At 44.8% G+C, this 20,685-nt stretch overlaps 1 protein-coding gene and 1 long non-coding RNA gene across 4 annotated transcripts; one reads left to right on the forward strand and one right to left on the reverse strand.

The window, feature by feature from the left end:
- Positions 1-10,759: 10,759 nt before the first annotated feature.
- Positions 10,760-12,546, reverse strand: LOC148136219 (uncharacterized). The gene is made up of 2 exons (XR_015754577.1): positions 11,827-12,546; positions 10,760-11,699 (listed from the first exon to the last, which is right to left on the reverse strand). It is a non-coding gene; the product is annotated as an uncharacterized LOC148136219 (long non-coding RNA).
- A 120-nt stretch (positions 12,547-12,666) lies between these two features.
- On the forward strand, positions 12,667-20,410 carry LOC122543906 (uncharacterized). 3 transcript variants are annotated; one of them, XM_087983614.1, is made up of 2 exons: positions 12,667-12,877; positions 15,603-20,410. In XM_087983614.1, exon 2 carries the CDS (start codon positions 15,765-15,767, stop codon positions 17,427-17,429), a length of 1,665 nt encoding a protein of 554 aa, XP_087839740.1. In that variant the 5' UTR covers positions 12,667-12,877; positions 15,603-15,764; the 3' UTR covers positions 17,430-20,410. The 3 variants fall into 3 exon arrangements, with proteins under 3 accessions (XP_087839740.1, XP_087839741.1, XP_043538729.2); XM_087983615.1 differs by lacking the exon at positions 12,667-12,877 and adding an exon at positions 12,950-13,238; XM_043682794.2 differs by lacking the exon at positions 12,667-12,877 and adding an exon at positions 13,631-14,393.
- Positions 20,411-20,685: the final 275 nt, after the last annotated feature.

Here is a 20,685-nt window from a genome sequence, read left to right on the forward strand (position 1 = left end):
CGTCAGTCCACCGAAAGGTTTGTCCCTCCACCACCGCCACCACGAATTTCCAACCGACCACTGGTGTTCCCGTTTCAGCTCCTCACTGCGCATGCCTAGCTCGCGCCGTCTTAGTGATTGACGGTAGCTTCCAACCAATACGAAGAGAGGGCGGAGCTGGAGGGTTCTTTGTGAGCCTCTGTTCTTCCAACCAATCGGATGGGGGAGGCGGGCCGGAATCTACCTATCGCTCATTGGTTAAAACCGATATTCATTTGCAAGCTTGATTTGTGCTGAACCCCAAGAGGAAACTAGAGCTTCAACTTTCTGGCCTCAAAAAGATGGAACCCTTAGGCTGGAGGAAACATTTCGACATTTGTTACTGAAATGGGGCATATGATGAGACAAGTCAAGAGCTGATTTAAAGGAATAACTGGGAGACAATGGAATGTCACTATTAGAATAAGGAGTTCCAGGTTTTCAATAAATGAACTGGCAAAAGTATAATCCTGTCATCATTCAGAACAACAGAATGTAAAGGAACAACTGATCTTAAAAACAACCACATGTCATATGTGTAGAAGGTTGATGTTGAGTCAGGTTCAAAGGAGTTAAGACCTTACGGTGTAGAAAAATTGAGCCATTTGATCATGGCTGATTCATCTGACCTTTCTTTAGGATCTCATTACCTTTATTAGTGCTGAGACATAATCTAGTCCTATGTCGAGAATGTGTTGCTGGAAAAGCGCAGCCGGTCAGGCAGCATCCGAGGAGCAGGAGAATCGACGTTTCGAGCATAAGCCCTTCATCAGGAATGAGGCTTATGAGCCACAGGGGCTGAAAGATAAATGGGAGGGGGTGAAGCTGGGGGGAAGATAGCTGAGAGTGCTATAGGTAGATGAAGGTGGGGGTGAAGGTGATAGATTGGAGAGGAGGGTGGAGTGGATAGGTGGGAAGGACAGTGGACAGGTAAGACAGGTCAAGAGGCTGGTGCCAAGTTGGAAGGTTGGATCTGGGATAAGGTGGGGGAGGGCAAATGAGGAAACTAGTGAAATCTACATTGATTCTATGTAGAAGGTGGAAGATGAGGTGTTTTTCCTCTATGCGGTAGGTGATAAGGCTTTGGCGGTGGAGGAGGCCCATGACCTGCATGTCCTTGTGGGAGGGGGAGTTAAAGTGTTTGGCCACAGGGCAGTGGGGTTGCTTCGTGCATGTGTCCCGGAGATGTTCTCTGAAGGGTTCTGCAAGTAGGTGTCCTGTCTCCCCAATGTAGAGGAGACCACATCGGGAGCAATGGATACAGTAAATGACGTGTGGAAGTGCAGGTAAATCTCTAATGGATGAGAAAGACTCCTTTGGGGCCTTGGACAGAGGGGAGGGGGGAGGTATGGGCGTAGGTTTTGCAATTCTTGCAGTGGCAGGGGAAGGTGCCAGGAGGGGACGGTGGGGTGGTGGGAGGAGGGTGCATGGACCTGACGAGAGTCATGGAGGGAATGGTCTTTATAAAATGCAGATAGGGATGGGGAGGGACCCAATCACTGGTGGTGGGATCTGTCTATAGGTGGCGGAAATGGCAGAGGTCCTGTGATAGTTGCCTCTTTGGTTAGTTGCTTATCTCATTAATGGTTGAAAATGTGTTGCTGTAAAAGCACAGCAGGTCAGGCAGCATCCAAGGAGCAGGAGAATCGACGTTTCGGGCATGACCCCTTCTCATGCTCAAACGTCGATTCTCCTGCTCCTTGGATGCTGCCTGACCTGCTGCACTTTTCCAGCAACACATTTTCAGCTCTGATCTCCAGCATCTGCAGTCCTCACTTTCTCCTATCTCATTAATGGCCTGATTTTGAAAACCTGCTCAACTTGTGTATCCCTATGATGCAGATCCAAGCAGGTTTCGAAGCCAGCTTTACCATTTTTCATCATGCTCTGAAATAGGGCCTCAGCCACACAGTCTATGATACCATGGAAAGGTCGATTAAGTGGGTTGGAATATGGGAGATGGACGACAATTTAATGAGTTATTCAGTCTGGTGGGGCAGTTTAATGGTGAGAGATTGGAAATTTTTTTCATGCAGAGGAACCTGAATATCCTTATACATCAACAGTTAACAACCTTTTCAATAACACAGCAGACTTCAATGAACCAAACAATTCCACAATGTGTCCACTTTTTTCACATCATCTCAACTGTGCCCTTTGGCCACGTCTGATTGGAATATACATATTTTAGAACCAAAGGCCAATACCATAATTTTAATTTGAGGATTAATTTTCACAGGTTTTAGGAGTTTAATTTTGGTTGCATAAAACACTGTTTAAGATGAAACAATGTCTTCATTACTTTCATACAAAATTTTGTTCGACACTTGAACGGTTCTAATGGCACACTGGGCGCTGCTGTACACAAATCACTTAGTTAACATACAAATGCAGCAAGCAAATACAATACGATAAAAGCGCAAAGGCAGGTTGAAAAATTGAGCTGAATGAATTTGGTCATTAGTGGAACTGCATGAGGACAAAGTGTTCATGAAAGGGTTGTCACAAGAATGCAATTGGTTCACTAGTGTCATTCAGGGAGGGGAACCTGCCACCAGGTCTGGTCATAGAGATTCTGGCTTCCATGAAGAGGGGGAGAAAGAGATAGAGTTGGAAAACAGGACAGAGGGAATAGTCTGTGTACACCTGCAACTCAAACAGAATTTAAACAGACCTTCCCAAACCAACAAAGCCCAAAAGGACAAAGAGCAGCTGGTGCTTGGGAAATCTATCATTTCCCATACACCAGGTTATAATCCAACAGGGTTACTTAAAATCGCAAGCTTTTGGAGCACTGTTCTTTCATAGGTGAAGTGGAGGGAAACACAAAAAAAGACACTGCCAACACTACTCACCCTACTTGTATTATTTGTTGATACACTTAATTATCTGGAATTAGCTTACCATTATCTTTCTCTTTAATATATATAAAGATATATACACTGTGCCTCTGCTCTTCCCTCCACTTCACTTGATGAAGGAGCAGCACTCCGAAAGCTTGTGACTTTAAATAAACCTTTTGGACTGTAACCCGGTGTTATGTGACTTCTGATTGTTTGTCCACCCCAGCCCAACATCAGCATCTCTACACATTCCTAATTCATCAGTGTTTTCACAATGGAAAAGGTTGTTCTGTGCACTTGAAGAGAAATTTAGTCCATCTTCCAACCCAGTAAGAAACCAGTGAGTTCACCAGTGACTGCAGGGGTTTGGTTTTGCAGTTCGTCATGTACAGGACTGAAACATCTTCACTCAGAGTTAGTGTTTATTTCTGTTGATATTTAAATATCCTTATAACTAGGAATGAATTTATTATTCTGACAATGTCTTTATTTCATAAAATAACACTATTTCTATATTATAATTATTTATAATATCTTAGAATCCACTCTGCAAGCAAAGCATCATTCTTCAGGCTATTCTCAGCACTTTAAGAGATAAGACTAAACTGTGATATACTGATATTTCTTGTAGTTTGATGATTGTACTCATCGCTCACGAAGTGATCTTTATATTGGGCAGATTGGATGATCGTTTTATTACCTCTGTTCAGTCTGCAAGCTGGACCCAGAGCTTCTAGTCACTTATTATTTTAATTCTCCACCCTGCTCCCACTTTGACCTCTCTGTCCTCAGCCTCCGGCACCATTCCAAGCAACAGCAGCTTTTCTTTCGATGCGACACTTTGGTGTCAGGTTGAATACCATGTAACATAACCCCGAATAGAGTCATAAAGTCCTACGACACAAAGACAAGCCCCTTTAGCCCAAACTGGTCCATGCTGACCAAAACGTCCATCAATGCTAACCCCATTTCCCTGCACTTGGCCCATATCCTTCTAACCCTTTCCTATCCATGAATTTGTCCAAATGCCTTGTTAATGTACCTGCCTCAACCACTTCCACTGGCAGCCCATTCCATCCTCTGTGTAAAAAGGTTGCCCATCAGGTTCCCTTTTATTTTTTCCTCTCTAACCTTCAACTGATGTCCTCTAGTCTTCGATTCCCCAACCCTGGGAAAAAGACTGAGTGTACTCACCTGTCCATGCCTCACATTATCTTAAACACTTCTATTAGATCCCCCTCAGTCTCCTACACTCTAAAGAAAAAGGTGCAAGCTTGTCAATTTCTTTTGCACTCTTTCCAGTTTAATAACATCCTTCCTCTTGCAAGGTTTTTTTTTAGATTAGGTTACTTACAGTGTGGAAACAGGCCCTTCAGCCCAATAAGTCCACACTGACCCACCAAAGTGCAACCCACCCAGACCCATTCCCCTACATTTACCCCTTCACCTAACACTGCGGGCAATTTAGCATGGCCAATTCACCTAACCTGCACATTTTTGGATTGTGGGAGGAAACCGGAGCAAACCCATGCAGACACAGGGAGAATGTGCAAACTCCACACAGAGAGTCACCTGAGGCAGGAATTAAACCCGGGTCTCTGGCGCTGTGAGGCAGCAGTGCTAACCACTGTGCCACCGTGCCGCAAGGTGATCAACCATGAACACAATACCCCAAGTGTGGTCTCACCAATGTCCTGTACAACTGCAACATAACTTCCCAACTTCTATACTCACTGCCCTGACCGATGAAGGCAGTGTGGCAAATGTTTTCTTCACTGTCCCGTCTACCTGTGACTCCACTTTCAGAGAACCGTGCACCTGAACTCCAATGTCCCTCAGTTCCACTCCAATGTCTCTCAGTTAAGGCCCTACCATTCACCATGAAACTACTACCTTGATTTGACTTTCCAAAATGCAACATCTCATACATATCTATATGTAACCCCATTTGCCATTTCTCGGCCCACTTCCCCAGCTGATCAAGGTCCTGCTGCAATTTCTGAGAACCTTCCTCACTGCCATGATACCACCTATTTTAGTGTCATCTGCAAACTTACTACTCATGCTTTCTAGATTCTCATCCAAATCATTGATATCGATAACAAACAGCAATGGGCCCAGCACCGACCCCTGAGGAACACAGGCCTCCAGTCTGACAAGCATCCTTCCACGATTACCCTCTGCTTCCTCCATCAAACCAATGGTGTATCCAATTTCCCAAGTCCCCTGGATTCCATGCAATCTAACTTTACAGAACAGCCTCCCTTGTGGAATCTCATCAAAGGCCTTACTGAAATCCATATAAACTACATCTTCCACCCTGCCCTCATCAACCTTCCTGGTCACTTCATCAAAGAACGCTCCTAAATTTGTGAGGTATAATGAGAATGAGATGTAATAGCCCACTTTGAATAAAAAGATCCGCACCAGCAAATGGGAATTTGAATAACTCAGCATGTGTATGGTTCAATGGAACATGTACATTCAAGTCAGGAAAGTATGAACAAGATTAATAAATAGATAGTTTTCTTTTGGCAATGTTTGCTTCCGTTAGAACATCGTAAGAAACTGGATGTGATTGTCCAGCCACTACCTGAGGTACTAGAACCTTGCTGATGGAGTTAAGCAAAGATCTTCAAACTGATACTTCCTTGGACTTCTGACAAGGTTACCTAAATGTCATGAGTGGTTTGTATCAGATGCCACTTGTAGCATGATATTGGGGAAGCAGTGTTAGAAAGCAGATATGATTTATAGCCCCTGAAGAATAAAATGTGGAAATGCATGGTGGAGCTGCCCTGAACAGCATGTCCCAGCCATACTCAGAGATTTGACAACAGAACAACATGACCATTGTAAATCATTAAGGCACACTCCACATCGGAACTGACTTTAATGTAATGGATTCTACCAACAATATCAGACAGAGTGCCTTTTATGTAAAAGTGAGACAGAGAACCTGTATTGAGGAAATACCTACAAGGTGGATGCAGGCAAATAGTGAGAGCTGCAGAATCTTAAATTCCCGCTGGAACTTTTACCTAAACCATAGGGATTGACAACGTGTCAACAATTTAGAATCGTGAGAGCAAATCTAGTGATTCTAAGTTGACAGTTTTTCACACGTTGGTGATAGCATTTCGAGATTTATTCCTGGAGGCAGATCGAGGGCTTGTGTTCTGAGTCTGATCTTTTTAGAAGCTTAGGTATTTCCTCTTCGGTATTCCATCGTGAAATTAGGTAAATAAGATTGGAGCTGAGAGTTGGAATAGCCTGAAATCAATATGGATGGTACTTTCTGAAGGCTGGGAGATCGGTAACAAATTGCTGAATGATACTTGACATAACTGTCTTTGTTATGTGCTATACTAAGGGTTATACATGTGAATTTTGGTTTCAGTTTAAAGCAAAATACAGGTTGTTTAATCTCCTTTTGGCTTATTATGCCTGCAGCTTTATAAATAATGCTTCCACTTTTAACCTAGTTTAGAGTCTTATAAATATGAAAGCTCTAGGGTTTTTATGGGGAAAAAATGATAGTGGACTGTGATCTAAAGAAAGATTGGTGGTGTTTGGTTCAAAAAGGAAGGATGTGAGAAGAAATTTGATCTGCTGTGTTGGACTAAAGAAATTGATTCTTCAGGTTTACAGAGAGTCAGAGTGAGTTCTCATGAATTGGACAGGACCAAATAGCTCTGTAATGAGAGAGGTCCGACTACGGAATAGACATTCACAAAGTGTCTACATCTGTCTGATGGACTGTGGTATGAAATTGTCAGTGATGCCTATATTTAGACAAGGAGGTTGTATTGTAGGGGCATACTGAAGAAGGGCTCATGCCCGAAACGTCGATTCTCCTGCTCCTTGGATGCTGCCTGACCTGCTGCGCTTTTCCAGCAACACATTTTCAGATCACACTGAAGACCTGAACTGTGGCTTGTGTCGGCAGACTCAGAGAAGAAAAGGAACTCTCTTCCCAAGTATGAATCTGTTTAAAAACCTATCTGCATGAAAGCCGCGGTAAAAAAAAAGCAATGTTAGGTCTGTTGGATTTCATTCAAAGTAGAAATTTATATTGATTAAAATCATTATCTTGCTCGCTCACTGTTGTTCGTGTTGTTTGTTGGAATTTGTCCAGTAAAGACTCTTTTGGTGTTTCAAGTTAATTCTGATGTCCTGCTGCTTCATTTTTGTACCCTAGGTTATTCTACACATTCTATTCTTTAAATGATTGTGGTGCAGCACGTCCTTAAAAAGTTCAACTCATCCAGTATTCTGGGATCATATCTCCTGGTAAAAACCTGAAGACATTGGTTGAACATTATAGAAATGGAATAGATTCTCGCTGTCTTTTAAAGAAAGTTTTCTTAGCAGCTTTCTGGCTGGACAGGCCTGTCATCTCTGCCCAGGACATATCTCGAGCCCTGAAACAAGACAGGTACCACTGGACCTGTATGGAATCCAACTGTCCATGTGTAAAGATCAAAACAGACTCTGTGCAGAATTTGTCATCTATTGGTTTGACATCGAGAGCAGGAAGCCATTTTTAAGCTGTTGCTTCTTCTTCAACTCTTTGAAAACCATGTCCAAAGTCATTAGGTTTTTTTGGGGGGTAATGTGTGACCACAGGATCACTAAGACTGCAAGTAGTCTGACTGGTGATACTCTGCAGAAAGATATCGGAGGCACTGGAGAGGGCACAGAGAAGAGTAACAAGAATGATGCCAGAAACATGTCGGTTTAGATTTCAGGAAAAAAATTATAAAGACTGGGTCTCCTCTCTCTTGAGAGAAGAAGACTGAAGGGGTGACCCATTAAAGATCTTTAAAATGTTTTTAAAATTTTGACAAAGAGCATACAGAGATTGTGGGGAAAGGTGCAATTAGAGATCATCAATATGATATTCCCCAAGAAATTAACTAGAGAATTCAGAAGAAACTTCTTCATCTAAAGAGTGCTGAGGTTGTGGAGCTCACTACCAAACAGCATGGTTAAAGTTGAAAAGTGTGGTACTGGAAAAGCGCAGCAGGCCAGGCAGCATCCGAGGAGGAGGAGAATCGAGGTTTCGGACATAAGCCCTTCTTCAGGAATGAGGCTGGTGTGCCATCGGGTTGAGATAAAAGGTGGTGGGGGGGGCACTGGGAATACGATAGGTGGAAGGAGGTGAGAGTGAGGGTGATAGGCCAGAGAGGGGGTGGGGGCGGAGAGGTCGGGAAGGAGATTGCAGGTCAAGAGGGCGGTGCTGAATCCGGGGGTTGGGACTGAGATAAGGTGGGGGGGAGGGGAAATGAGGAAACTGGAGAAATCTACATTCATCCCATGTGGTTGGAGGGTTCCTAGGCGGAAGATGAAGGGCTTATGCCCGAAACGTCGATTCTCCTGCTCCTCGGATGCTGCCTGGCCTGCTGCGCTTTTCCAGCACCACATTTTTCAACTCTGGTCTCCAGCATCTGCAGTCCTCACTTTCTCTTAGCATGGTTAAAGTGAACAGTATCAATGTATTGAAAGGAAAGCTAGACAAGCATGAGAGAAAATGGACCAGAGGAATATGATGATAGATTTACATCAGGAAAGATGAGTGCCAGCTCATCTGTAGAATCTACACTGGTAAGACTGGTTGTGTCGAGTGGCCTGTAACTATGTCCAAAAACATACCTTGATCTAACTCCATCTAGTCTTATTCCTAGATTCCCAGTTCAGTGAAAATAACTGATATTTACCTTCTGTTCCCCTCAATGTGTTTGTTTCTGCTGTTAATCCAACCATTAATTGCCCCCAGACTGACCCATTTTCATTCTGACTGTTAGAGTTTATTTGTACTTATTCTAATGATTTCTATAACCAAGCTGGAGCTTAATATCTTGATGTCTGTGAAATAAATCAGCTTGGTTTCACATACACAGTCTGTCAAGTCCTTGATTTCTGCAGGGTAAGCAGAGACTAATTGACATCCTGTTACTGACTGTTGCATTATTTTGGATATTTTCGTCTTTCTTAATCTAGCTTATTTCATGTGCATCAAACTCCTGATATCGCTGAGAGAGCCTTTCTCCACCCTTGGGTGAATGATTAGATTAGATTCCCTACAGTGTGGAAACAGGATCTCCGGCCCAACAAGTCCACACCGACTCTCTGAAGAGTAATCCATCCAGATCCATTCCCCTAACTAATGCACCTAACACTACGGGCAATTTAGCATGGCCAATTCACCTGACCTGCACATCTGTGGATTGTGGGAGGAAACCGGAGCACCCGGAGGAAACCCACGCAGACACAGAGAGAATGTGCAAACTCCACACAGACAGCCGCCTGAGGCTGGAATTGAACCCAGGTCCCTGGTGCTGTGAGGCAGCAGTGCTAACCACTTTGTCGCCCTAATGCAAGGGACATAAGAGATGAAGCACATTGCTGAGGATCTGGAGTCGAAATGTAGGCCAGATCAAGCAAGAACAGCATAAGGACATTAGTGAACCCATTTTCTAACAATCAGCAACAGTTTCGCAGGAATGGTTTCATAGAATCCTTATAGTACAGAAAGACACCATGCGGCCCATGAAGTCTGCACTATCTCAGTCAAATCCAGCCCCCGCCCCCCATCCCTATAAACCCATATTTACCATGCCAATCCACCTAACCTGCACATGTTTGGACTGTGGGACAAAACTGGACCACCTGGTGGAAACACATGCAGACGTGGGGAGAATGTACAAACTCAAGGCTGGAATTAAACCTGGTGCTGTGAGGCAACAGTGCTAATCACTGAGCCACCATAGCACCCCATGGCTATCGTTGGAATCTTACTTTCTTTCCACATTTGTTACTGAATTAACATGCCACCATGGCAAGGTTTGAATCCAGGTCCCCACATTACCTGCGTCTCTGCATTAATAGACTAGTAATTATACCACTAGGCCATCATCTCCCCATTATGAATGGCTGAAGAGGGATGTAAATATTGTCTTTTGCTCTGATGTGCGGAGCTGCCCCTTCATTGAGGATGGGGGTATTTATGGAGCCTTAATCAGTTGTTTAGTTGTCCATCACCTATCATAATTGGGTATAGCAGGACTGTAGATTCCAGATCTGATCTATTGGGTGTGGAATTAATCTTGTCAATCACCTGCTGCTTACGGACCCCAGACCCACAGCAAAGTGGTTGTCTTAACTGCCCTTAGACAATTAGAATAGTTAGTAAATGCTGGTCCAGCCAGTGGTGCCCACATTTCATAAATGGATGAATAAAAAAAAATACAATTAACTGAATGGAATTTGACATTCCATTCCAAAAACCAAAAACATTTCTACTCACAGGACGATATTAACACATATTGAGGCATTCCTTTTTTCCTCATGTCCAGAATGAGGACAGAATTACTCTTCTCCCAGGTGGCACGGGTGGCTCAGTGGTTAGCACTGCTGCCTCACAGCACCAGGGTCCCAGGTTCGATTCCAACCTCAAGCGACTGTCTGTGTTGAGTTTGCAATTCTCCCCGTGTCTGCGTGGGTTTCCTCCGAGTGCTCCGGTTTCCTCCCACAATCCAAAGATGTGCAGGTTAGGTGCTAAACTGCCCATAGTGTTGGGTGCACTAGTTAAAGGGAAAAGAGGTCTGGGTGGATTACTCTTCGGAGGGTCGGTGTGGACTTGTTGGGCCAAAGGTCCTGTTTCCACACTGTAGGGAATCAAATCAAACTGCCCTCACTTTCCTGCCAGTTCATTTGTTGTTTGTCTACAAACAAAAATGGAAATTGCTGGAGAAGCTCAGCTGTCTGGCAGCATCTGTAGACAGAAATCAGAATTAACGCTTCGGGTCCAGTTACCCTTCCTCAGAGGAAGCTGCGATTTGGAGATGCCGGTGTTGGACTGGGGTGTACAAAGTTAAAAATCACACAACACCAGGTTATAGTCCAACAGGTTTAATTGGAAGCACACTAGCTTTCGGAGCGTCGCTCCTTCATCAGGTGATAGTGGAGGGCTCAATCTTAACACACAGAATTTATAGCAAAAATTTACATTGAAAAATTGATTGTCTGTTAAGTCTTTCATCTGTTAGAATACAGTGATAGTTTCATTTCTTTCATGTGTAAATCACAAAATCCTTTTGTAAAAAGTTGCATTCTCGGGTTAGCCGTTAACAATGGTGAAGGTGTTGGCCCCCTGTGTTCTCTGTCTATGCCATGATGTTTAGATTGATTCTAATCTAAAAAGTGAGATAACGGAGTTTTACATGAATTCATGCAGTTTTTGAGCAAAGTACAATGTAACCCTGCAAGTACAAATTCACCACACAAAATATATGTGTGCATGTGGGTCTTGGTCTGTGTGTCTGTCTGGGTTGGGGGTTGTGAGTATGAGAAAGTGTATGTGTGTGTGTAGTGAATGCAGAGCATCTTAAGTCTGTGAGGGGGTGCATGTGTGAATGTGTGCGTCTGTAAGGGTGTGCGTGGGTGTCTGTGTGCACGTCTGTGTATATGTGTGTATAGGAGTGCCTGTGAGTGTGTGAGAGTGTGTGTGTGTGTAGGAGTATCTGTATGTGTGTATAGTGCAATGGTGATCACCTGTAATGTGACATGAACCCAAGGTCCCGGTTGAGGCCCTCCCTATGGGTACCGAACTTAGCTATCAGCCTCTCCTCGGCCACTTTTCTCTGCTGCCTGTCCCGAAGTCCATCTTGGAGGATGGTCACCCGAAGGTCCGAGGATGAATGTCCTGGACCACTGAAGTGTTCCCTAAGTGGGATGGAACTCTCCTGTCTGTTGATTGTTGTGCGGTGCCCATTCATCCATTGTCGTAGCCTTTGCTCGGTTTCCCCAATGTCCCATGCCTCAGGGCATCCTTGCCTGCAACGTATAAGATAGACAACGTTGGCTGAGTCACATGAGTACCTGCCACGTACATGGTGGGAGGTGTCCCCACGCGTAATGGTGGTATCTATGTCCACACTCTGACACATCTTACAGCGCCTACCGTGACAGGGTTGTATGGAGTTGTCCTGAGAGCCGGGCAGCTTGCTACGAGCAACGATCTGTTTGAGGTTTGGCGGTTGTTTAAAGGCAAGTAGTGGAGGTGTGGGGAAGGTCTTGGTGAGGTGCTCATCCTCATTGATAATGTGTTGCAGGTCATGGCGTAAGTTTGCAGCCCCTGGGAAATACTGAACAACAGAAGGGTACCCTGTCGGTTGCAGCACATGTTCTCCAGCAACTTCGTTTTTGTTTCTGATTTCACAGAATAACAGAATCTCTACAGTGTGGAAACAGGCCATTTGGCCCAACAAGGCCATACTGAAGACTAACCCTTCCAGATGCATTCCCCTACCCTCTTACCCCGAACTAATGCACCTAACCTACACATCTGAACACTACAGGCAATTTAGCATGGCCAATTACATCTGCAGTTCTTTCGGTTTTTATTTAGTCGCTTTGTCTAACCAATATTCGCTTAAATCGGCCTTTGAAATATTTGTGCGTTTGTCTCATCATATTCCCCCCTTTTTTTAATCCCAAGTTTTGAAACGCGTGCTCCAGCCTTTAAAGCCACAACCAGGAAGACCCACTTTCATCCTGGCATCTGAACCAAGTAAAGGAAAGTCTCGGCCAATGAGAGCGCGGCGGGCTCTGCCCCCGCCCCCCACTTCGTTCAAATCTGATTCGTTGGAGGACCAATCACCCATCTCGGTCCTCCAGCCACGCCCCCCTCACTCAATCAATCAATTTCGTTGGAGGACCAGTCTCCCCAGCTCGGTCCTCCCGGCACGCCTCCTCCCCCCCTCACTCAATCAATTTCGTTGGAGGACCAGTCTCCCCAGCTCGGTCCTCCCGGCACGCCTCCTCGCCCTATTGGCCCGGAGCCGCCGTTGGTCACATGTGCACCACGCGCCGCTGCAGTGCGCGTGTCGCTTTCGGGAAGAGGTTCGCCCTTCAGGTCTCTCGGAGAAAGGCCTCGGCGGAGTCTGTGCCCGGAGCGAGTGGGCTGAAAATCCGTAACAAACACCCAACGTACGCTTCGAACCCCAGTCAAGGTAGCAGGTCGCTTGTTTTCACCAACCTGCGACGTGTTCGCGGCCTCTTCACTGACAGGCCCCCGCGCTGACTGCCGCCTCCACCGGGGCTCTGCGGGAGGAGGACGCAAGCGCAGCCGCCATCTTAATGTGGTGTGGCACATGCGTGGCTGTCATTTTGTAGAGGCGGCGCGCTGCAGGGCGCATGCGCTGGGTCAGAGAACGTTCAGAATACTTTCCCCTGGAATGGGACAAGTGCGTTTTATAGGGATTTACAAAGTTAAAAATCACACAACACCAGGTTATAGTCCAACAGGTTTAATTGGAAGCACTAGCTTTCGGAGCGACGCTCCTTCATCAGGTGATTGTGGAGGACACAATTGTAAGACACAGAATTTATAGCAAAAGTTTACAGTGTGATGCAACTGAAGTTATACATTGAAAAATACCTTGATTGTTTGTTGAGTCTTTCATCTGTTCGAATACTATGATAGTTTCACTTCTTTCATATGTAAATCACAACTTTTCTTTAAAGTTACATTCTCAGGTTAACTGTAAATTGGTCATGATTTGGAGATGCCGGTATTGGACAGGGGTGTACAAAGTTAAAAATCACACAGCGCCAGGTTACAGTCCAACAGATTTAATTGGAAGCACACTAGCTTTCATCACCTGATGAAGGAGCGTCGCTCCAAAAGCTAGTATGCTTCCAATTAAACCTGTTGGACTATAATCTGGTGCTGTGTGATTTTGTCAGCCAGATAATGTGTTGAAGGTATTAATGCGGCTGTACAGGTCATTGGTTAGGCCACTGTTGGAATATTGCGTGCAATTCTGGTCTTCCTATCAGAAGGATGTTGTGAAACTTGAAAGGGTTCAGAAAAGATTTACAAGGATGCTGCCACGTTTGGAGGATTTGAGCTAAAAGGAGAGACTGTTTTCCCTGGAGCGTCGGAGGCTGAGGGGTGACCTTATAGAGGTTTACAAAATTATGAGGGGCATGGATAGGATAAATAGAATCTTTTCCCTGGGGTCACAGAATCCAGAACTAGAGGGAATAGGTTTATGGTGAGAGGGGAAAGATATAAAAGAGACCTAAGGGGCAACTTTTTCACACACACGGTGGTACGTGTATGGAATGAGCTGCCAGAGGAAGTGGTGGAACCTGGTACAATTGCAACATTTAAAAGGCATTTAGATGGGTATATGAATAGGAAGGGTTTGGAGGGATATGGGCCGGGTGCTGGCAGGTGGGACTAGATTGGGTTGGGATATCTGGTCGGCATGGATGGGTTGGACCGAAGGGTCTGTTTCCATGCTGTACATCTTATGACTCTATTAGCCCCCTGTCTTCTCTGTTTGTGCCATAATATTTAGACTGATTCTAATCTAAAAAGTGAGTTATTCCTGATGAAGAGCTTTTGCCTGAAACATCGATTTTCCTGCTCCTCGGATGCTGCCTGATCTGTGCTTTTCCTGCACCTCTCTGATCCAAACTCTGGTTTCCAGCATCTGCAGTCCTCAGTTTTGCCTAAAAGTGAGTTAACAGAGTCATTTTATAGCAGTTGAGGAGGAGAGTATTTAGACACAGTAAAGTTAAAAACAAATATTTGTCTTTTATGTACATTTTGAAAATTCTGAATAGTTTGGACTGGTCCATATAGCTGAAATGCTTCCACATCTTGGAGAATCCAATAGGGAGCCATGAATGTGAGCGGCACGGTGGCACAGTGGTTAGCACTGCTGCCTCACAGCGCCTGAGACCCGGGTTCAATTCCCGCCTCAGGCGACTGTCTGTGTGGAGTTCGCACATTCTCCCCGTGTCTGTGTGGGTTTCCTCCGGGTGCTCCGGTTTCCTCCCACAGTCCAAAGATGTGCAGGTCAGGTGAATTGGCCATGCTAAATTGCCAGTAGTGTTAGGTTAGGGGTATGGGTGGGTTGCGCTTCGGCGGGTCAGTGTGGACATGTTGGGCCGAAGGGCCTGTTTCCACACTGTAATGTAATCTAATCTAATCTAATGCACGAGAGAGACCGATGCATCAATAGAATTTCTTTCTTTCCTTAGTTATTGAAATGTGGAACTCACTATTGCAGGAAACCATTGCGATTAACTGAAAGTCTGAGATGATGTCAGTAGGTTCAGGTGGAATGGAAATTCTGACACAGATGAGAGAGACTGAAACTTTTTGGAATGAAAAGGTTTACCACACTGATGCCTGGGGTGGCAAGACTGACATATGAGGAGTGATTGAGTCGGTCAGAATTGTATTCACTGGAGCTAAGAAGAATGAGAGAAGATTTCAGAAATCTATAGTACTCTAACAGGGTGAGACAGGTTAGGTGCAGGAAGAATGTTCCTGATGGTGAGGGAGACTCTAACCATGGGTCATAATTAAGGGTAATGGGCAAACGTTTTACGACTGAGATGAGCAATTTCTTTATCCAGAGAGTGGTCAGCCAGTGGAATTCACTACTGGCTGAGGCCAAAATATTGTGTTTTCAATATCGCTCTGTGGCTCAAAGGATAAAAGTATCAGAGTGGAGGGGGAAGGGGGTGGCAGGGCAATATAAGGGTGTATTGCTCGATGATGAAGGGCCAAGCTTGGTCAGGGGGTCGAATGGTCTACTCTTGCTCTTAGTTTCTATATTCTTCTATACTGTAATATTCTATAATTCTGTGTTTCTAAGTAAAAGCCTGATTGTATATTGGATGTTCTGTGTAATTCCTTGCAAACTCCTTTCACAGGATATTGGAAGAGAACGTTTGCACTTAGGAAAGTCAACCCAAGCCTCATGTCAAGACGGTCTCTTGAATCTCAAGATTTGCAGATTGAAGGGAGATAATAACAGGCTCAGCTGGAAACTGGTGAAAGGCTGCTGTTGGAAGGGATTGACCCAGCAGGGAAACATGCTGACACGTCAGCGAGCTCGCAAAAGCGAGAGACTGTTCACCTGCTCTGTGTGTGGGAAGAGCTTTAGTTGTTCATCCAACCTACGGGCACACCAACTTGATCACATTGAGAGGCATCTTCAACGCTCTGAGCCTGGGGACATCTTTGAATCTTCTAAGGAAATAGTCAAAAATCACATTGATGAGAGGCCGTACAGTTGCTCCCACTGTGGAAAGAGGTTTAGTCTGTTGTCCTGCCTCGGGGAGCACCAGCTCCTTCACATTCACGAGAGACCGTTCAGCTGCTCTCATTGTCGGGAGGTTTTCACTGGGCCAGAGGATCTCGCTGAGCATCAGCAAGTTCACACCAAGGACAGGCCATTCAGCTGCTTCCACTGTGGGAAGAGATTCACTCAGGCCTCCCATTGCATTAATCACCAACTGGTTCATTCTGCTAAGAGACCTTTTAAATGTTCTAAATGTCAGAAGACATTTAAAAGAAAGATTCATCTCTTGAACCATCAGACCACGCACGTCAAGGAAAGATTGTTTTTCTGCTCTGTGTGTGACAAGAGATTCGCTCATCCATTCCACCTCCTGACACACAAAAGGATTCACACTGGGGAGCGGCCATTCAGTTGCTCTGCATGTGGGAAGAGATTCAATCGGGCATCTGACCTTTCAACACACAAGCGTGTTCACACTGGGGAGAAACCATTTTCATGCTGTGTGTGTGGGAAGAGATTCACTCGTTCAACCTACCTTCTGATGCACAAACGTATTCATACGGGAGAGAGACCGTTTTCTTGCTCCGTGTGTGGGAAAAGATTCAGTCAGTCGTCTATCCTGCTGACACACCAGCGGGTTCACACTGGAGAAAGGCCGTTCATCTGCTCTGTGTGTGGGAAGAGTTTCCCTCGGATGTGTCACCTTTTGGTTCACAAACGTGTTCACACTGGGGAGAAACCTTACATTTGTGGTGTGTGCGGTAAGGGTTTTGCTCGTTTCCACCACCTGCAGAAACACCGTCTTATTCACACCAGGGAGATGGTGTTCACCTGCACCACGTGTGGGAAGGGATTCACTTTGTTGTCCAGATTGCAGAGACACCAACGTATTCACGTTGTGGAGAGGCCGTTCACCTGCCCCGAGTGTGGAAAGAAATTTGCTCAGTCACACAATCTGGCGAGACACCAACAGGTTCACAAGACGCTCATCTGCCCTGTGTGTGGGAAGAGTTTCACTCAGTCGTCTAAGCTCGAAGCACACCAGCGAGTTCACACTGGGGAGAAGCCATTTCTCTGCGCCGTATGTGGGAAGCGTTTCCCTCGTTTGCCCTACCTTAGGATACACGAGCGAATTCACACTGGGGAGAGGCCGTACATCTGTCCCGTGTGTGGTCAGGGGTTTGTTTATTCGTCCCACCTTGTGAGACACCAACGTAGTCATAGTGGGGAGAGGCCGTTTAAATGCTCTGTGTGTGGGAAGGGATTCACTGATCCATCCCACCTGCAGAGACACTACAGAGTTCATGCCAGGGAGAGGCAGCTCACCTGCTCTTTGTGCAAACAGAGATTTAGCCGGCCATCCAGCCTCCTGAAACACCAGCAAATTCACGTGTTTGAGGCAGAGCTAGATTCTGTTCTTGCTGCTGTGAGACAGATCAAGGGAGGTGTTAGCTGAGTGGTATTATTGCTCGACTTTTAATCCAGAAGCCAGTAGTGCTCTGGGGAGCCAAGTTCGAATCCTGCCATGGCAGATGGTGGAGTTTGAACTCAACAAAAATCAGGAATGAGGAGTCTAATGATGACGACAAAACCATTGCCAATTGTCGAAAAACCCAACTGGTTCACTAATGATCCTTTAAGGAAGGAAACTAACATCCTGGTCTGGCCTACATATGACTGCCGACCCACAGCAAATGGCTGACTCTTAACTGCCCTCTGGACATTTAGTTATGGTAATAAATGCTGGCTGGTGATGCCCATATCCCATGACTGAAGATTTTTTCCTTTTGAATCTAGATTATTTTAGATCTTGTCCCTTTAGTTATTCTCACCAACAGGTTCTAGCTCCTGACACTTCTTAGGGTGTCTCTTGTAACATTAGTATCCAGAGAATATAATGTAAATCCTTCCATGGATCACCCCCAGCCTATACCTCATATCATCTACTGGACGTCATGTGTGCCTCACAGTATCTCTGCACCTTGAATGTGTGACTAGAACACCACACCTGCAAACCTGGTTTCAATGTACATCCAGTCAGTGTACTGAACGGAGACCTGCAGCCAGTTTGTTCCTGATCTACTCTGTTGCTTGTAATGGACAATTTTGAACTTTGTCTGAATGGAACCTTGCTGTTCTGAAATGTGGGTATGCATTAATGAGGCTCGCATCCTATGTCGAGTGTTGTTAAACTGCAGAGTAGTGAAATTATCCCCAACCTGTTTCGAACTTTGTTTAGACCAGACTTAGAGCACTACTTACAGTTATGGAGGTTATATAATGAAAATGTTAATGGAGGCACCCAAGGGAATGCAGAGAAGTTTGATAAGGATGATGCCAGACGTGTGCATTCACAGATCAGAAAATAATTAAAGAGCTAACCCTAAGTCTCCTGACAAAACAAGACTGAAGTGGTGACCTAATAAAGGTCTTTAAAATAATAAACAATTTTGTTAGAAAGAAAATAGAATCTTTCTCCTTGTGAGGGAGGCAATAACGAGAGGCCATCAGTACAAGATAATCAGTCAAGAAATCCCAGAAGAAAATTCAGAGGTAGTTTTTCTCTCCAAGTGGGGAGAATGTGAAGCTTGCTCCCACAGTGTGGTTGAAGTGAATAGTGTGATGTGTTTAAGGAGAAGCTGGACAAGCGCAAGAGGAGGAAACAGCATAGGGAGGTATAATGGTATCTTTAGATAAGGAAAGATGGAGAATCAAGTAGAATGCGTACACAGGATAAATTGGTTGGGCCAAATGTCCAATTCTGTGCTACCTGTATTATGTAATTGTGTGTAATTGAGCTCTGAATGCAAACAATATTATTTCTGCTTGTATCTGGATGCTTCATGACATTAAGCTGAAGACCAAAACCAAATGCCATCAGGACATTGCACCAGACAGCAGGGTGGGGAGGGCAGAGTCTTGGGTCTGCTAAAGGACCACATCAAAGCTTGAGAACATTTCCTCAAAAGCTGGCTGAGGACTATTGGGATGGCAGAAGAAAAAAAAAATCACAGTGAGGTTTTCCCTTGTGCTGGGTTCAACAGCATGAAAACCACTCTCCAGGAAATCTAACTTAAGCAGATCATGTCACCTATATGGCCGATTACAGAATCCCTCAGAAGTCCCAGAGATGTACAGCACGGAAACAGACTCTTCAGTCAACTCATCCATGCCGGCCAGATATCCTAAATTAAACTAGCACCATTTGCCAGCACTTGGCCCATATCCCTCTAAACACTTCCTATTTGTAACTCAACCTCATGCCTTTTAAATGTTGTAATTGTCCCAGTCCCTTGGGTCCCTTTTAACTTTTTGTTATCTCATCCTAAACCTATGTCTTTTTGTTCTGGACTCCACCACCCCAGATAAAGACCTTGTCCATTTATCCTATCTGTGGCCCTTATGATTTTATAGACCTGTGTAAGGTCACCCTTCAGCATCCAACGCTGCAGGGCAAGCAGCCCTAGCCTATTCAGCCTTTCCCGAAAGCTCAAACCCTCCAACCCTGGCAATATCCTTGTAAATCTTTTCTGAACCCTTTCAAGTTTCACAACAACCTTTCCTATAGGAGGGAGACCAGAATTGCACACAGTATTCCAAAAGTGGCCTCACCAATGACCTGTACAGCAGCAACATGTCTTCCCAACCCCTAGACCCAATGCTCTGACAAATAAAGGCAAGCATACCAAGTGCCCATCTTCACTATCTGTGACTACTTTCAAGGAACTATGAACCTGCACTCGAAGCTCTTTGTTCAGCAATAAACTTCTTGCCTTTCCAAAATGCATACTGCATGGAAACAGACCCTTTGTTCCAACCGATCCATGCCAGCTATAATCCTAAACTAAACTAGTCCCAACTGCCTGCACTTGGTCCAGATCCCTCCAAACATTTCTTAGTCTTGTACTTATCTGAATGAGTTCTAAAAATTGTAACTGTACCCGCAAGCACCACTTCCTCTGGAAGTTCAATCCACACACAACACTGTGTGTAAAAATGTTGGCCGTCGTGTCTTTTTTTAAATCTTTCTCCTCTCCCCTTAAACATATGCCCATAGTTTTGAAATCCCCCATGCTGTCATTCAATGGGCAACAGTATCAGAGTAAAACAACAACATACAAACCACACAACACTGGAGGAATTCCTCCAGTACCAATTACAACTACATGATGCATCAGTTCTGTGGATGTCTAGGCTGATCTCAGATCATATGCTTCAGGTATGAGAGCAGCCACAGAAGATGATTAAATCATTTACGGCTTGAATGTATACCCCACAATGGGCTGTCCACCTCAATTTTTATCTCTGTTTCCAGGTGGGTTAGCTGTTATACATCTGGTGAGGGCACAGAATTCACTGTTTGCCTTGTGCTTTGGGTGCTTAACTATCTTCTGTGTGTATTACTGAATTGCTATTAATAAAGTCAGTAGACGACAATCTGTTACTATGAGCTTGATTTATGTGGTGTCTGAAATCAAAAGGAGCAATATTTAGAGTCGACAGAATGACCAAAGAAACTTATTCATGAGGCACTGTGGGCTATCAACAGAATTGTACCAGTACAATTTGCCATCTCATACCCTGTCCATTCTTGCCGTTGCCATCAATCCATGGCATCAATTTTCCTTTGATGAAGAGTGCATGTGGGCATACCAAGAGCTGCACTCTTGGAATGCTTAAAAATGAGGCGTCAGCTTGGTGAAGCTACAGAA

The sequence above is a fragment of the Chiloscyllium plagiosum genome, unplaced genomic scaffold (assembly GCF_037043375.1).
Source record: "Chiloscyllium plagiosum isolate Xiang-an unplaced genomic scaffold, Cpla_swu_hap1 HiC_scaffold_46, whole genome shotgun sequence".
In the NCBI taxonomy this organism is placed as follows: domain Eukaryota; kingdom Metazoa; phylum Chordata; class Chondrichthyes; order Orectolobiformes; family Hemiscylliidae; genus Chiloscyllium; species Chiloscyllium plagiosum.

Excerpts from the sequence above, each read along its gene's own strand:
- LOC122543906 (XM_043682794.2), top strand. The coding sequence starts at position 14,310 with ATGCTGCCTGATCTGTGCTTTTCCTGCACCTCTCTGATCCAAACTCTG. Across the intron at positions 14,394-15,602 it reads GTCCTCAGTTTTGCCTAAAA|GATATTGGAAGAGAACGTTT; the intron begins GTGAGTTAACAG and ends CTCCTTTCACAG.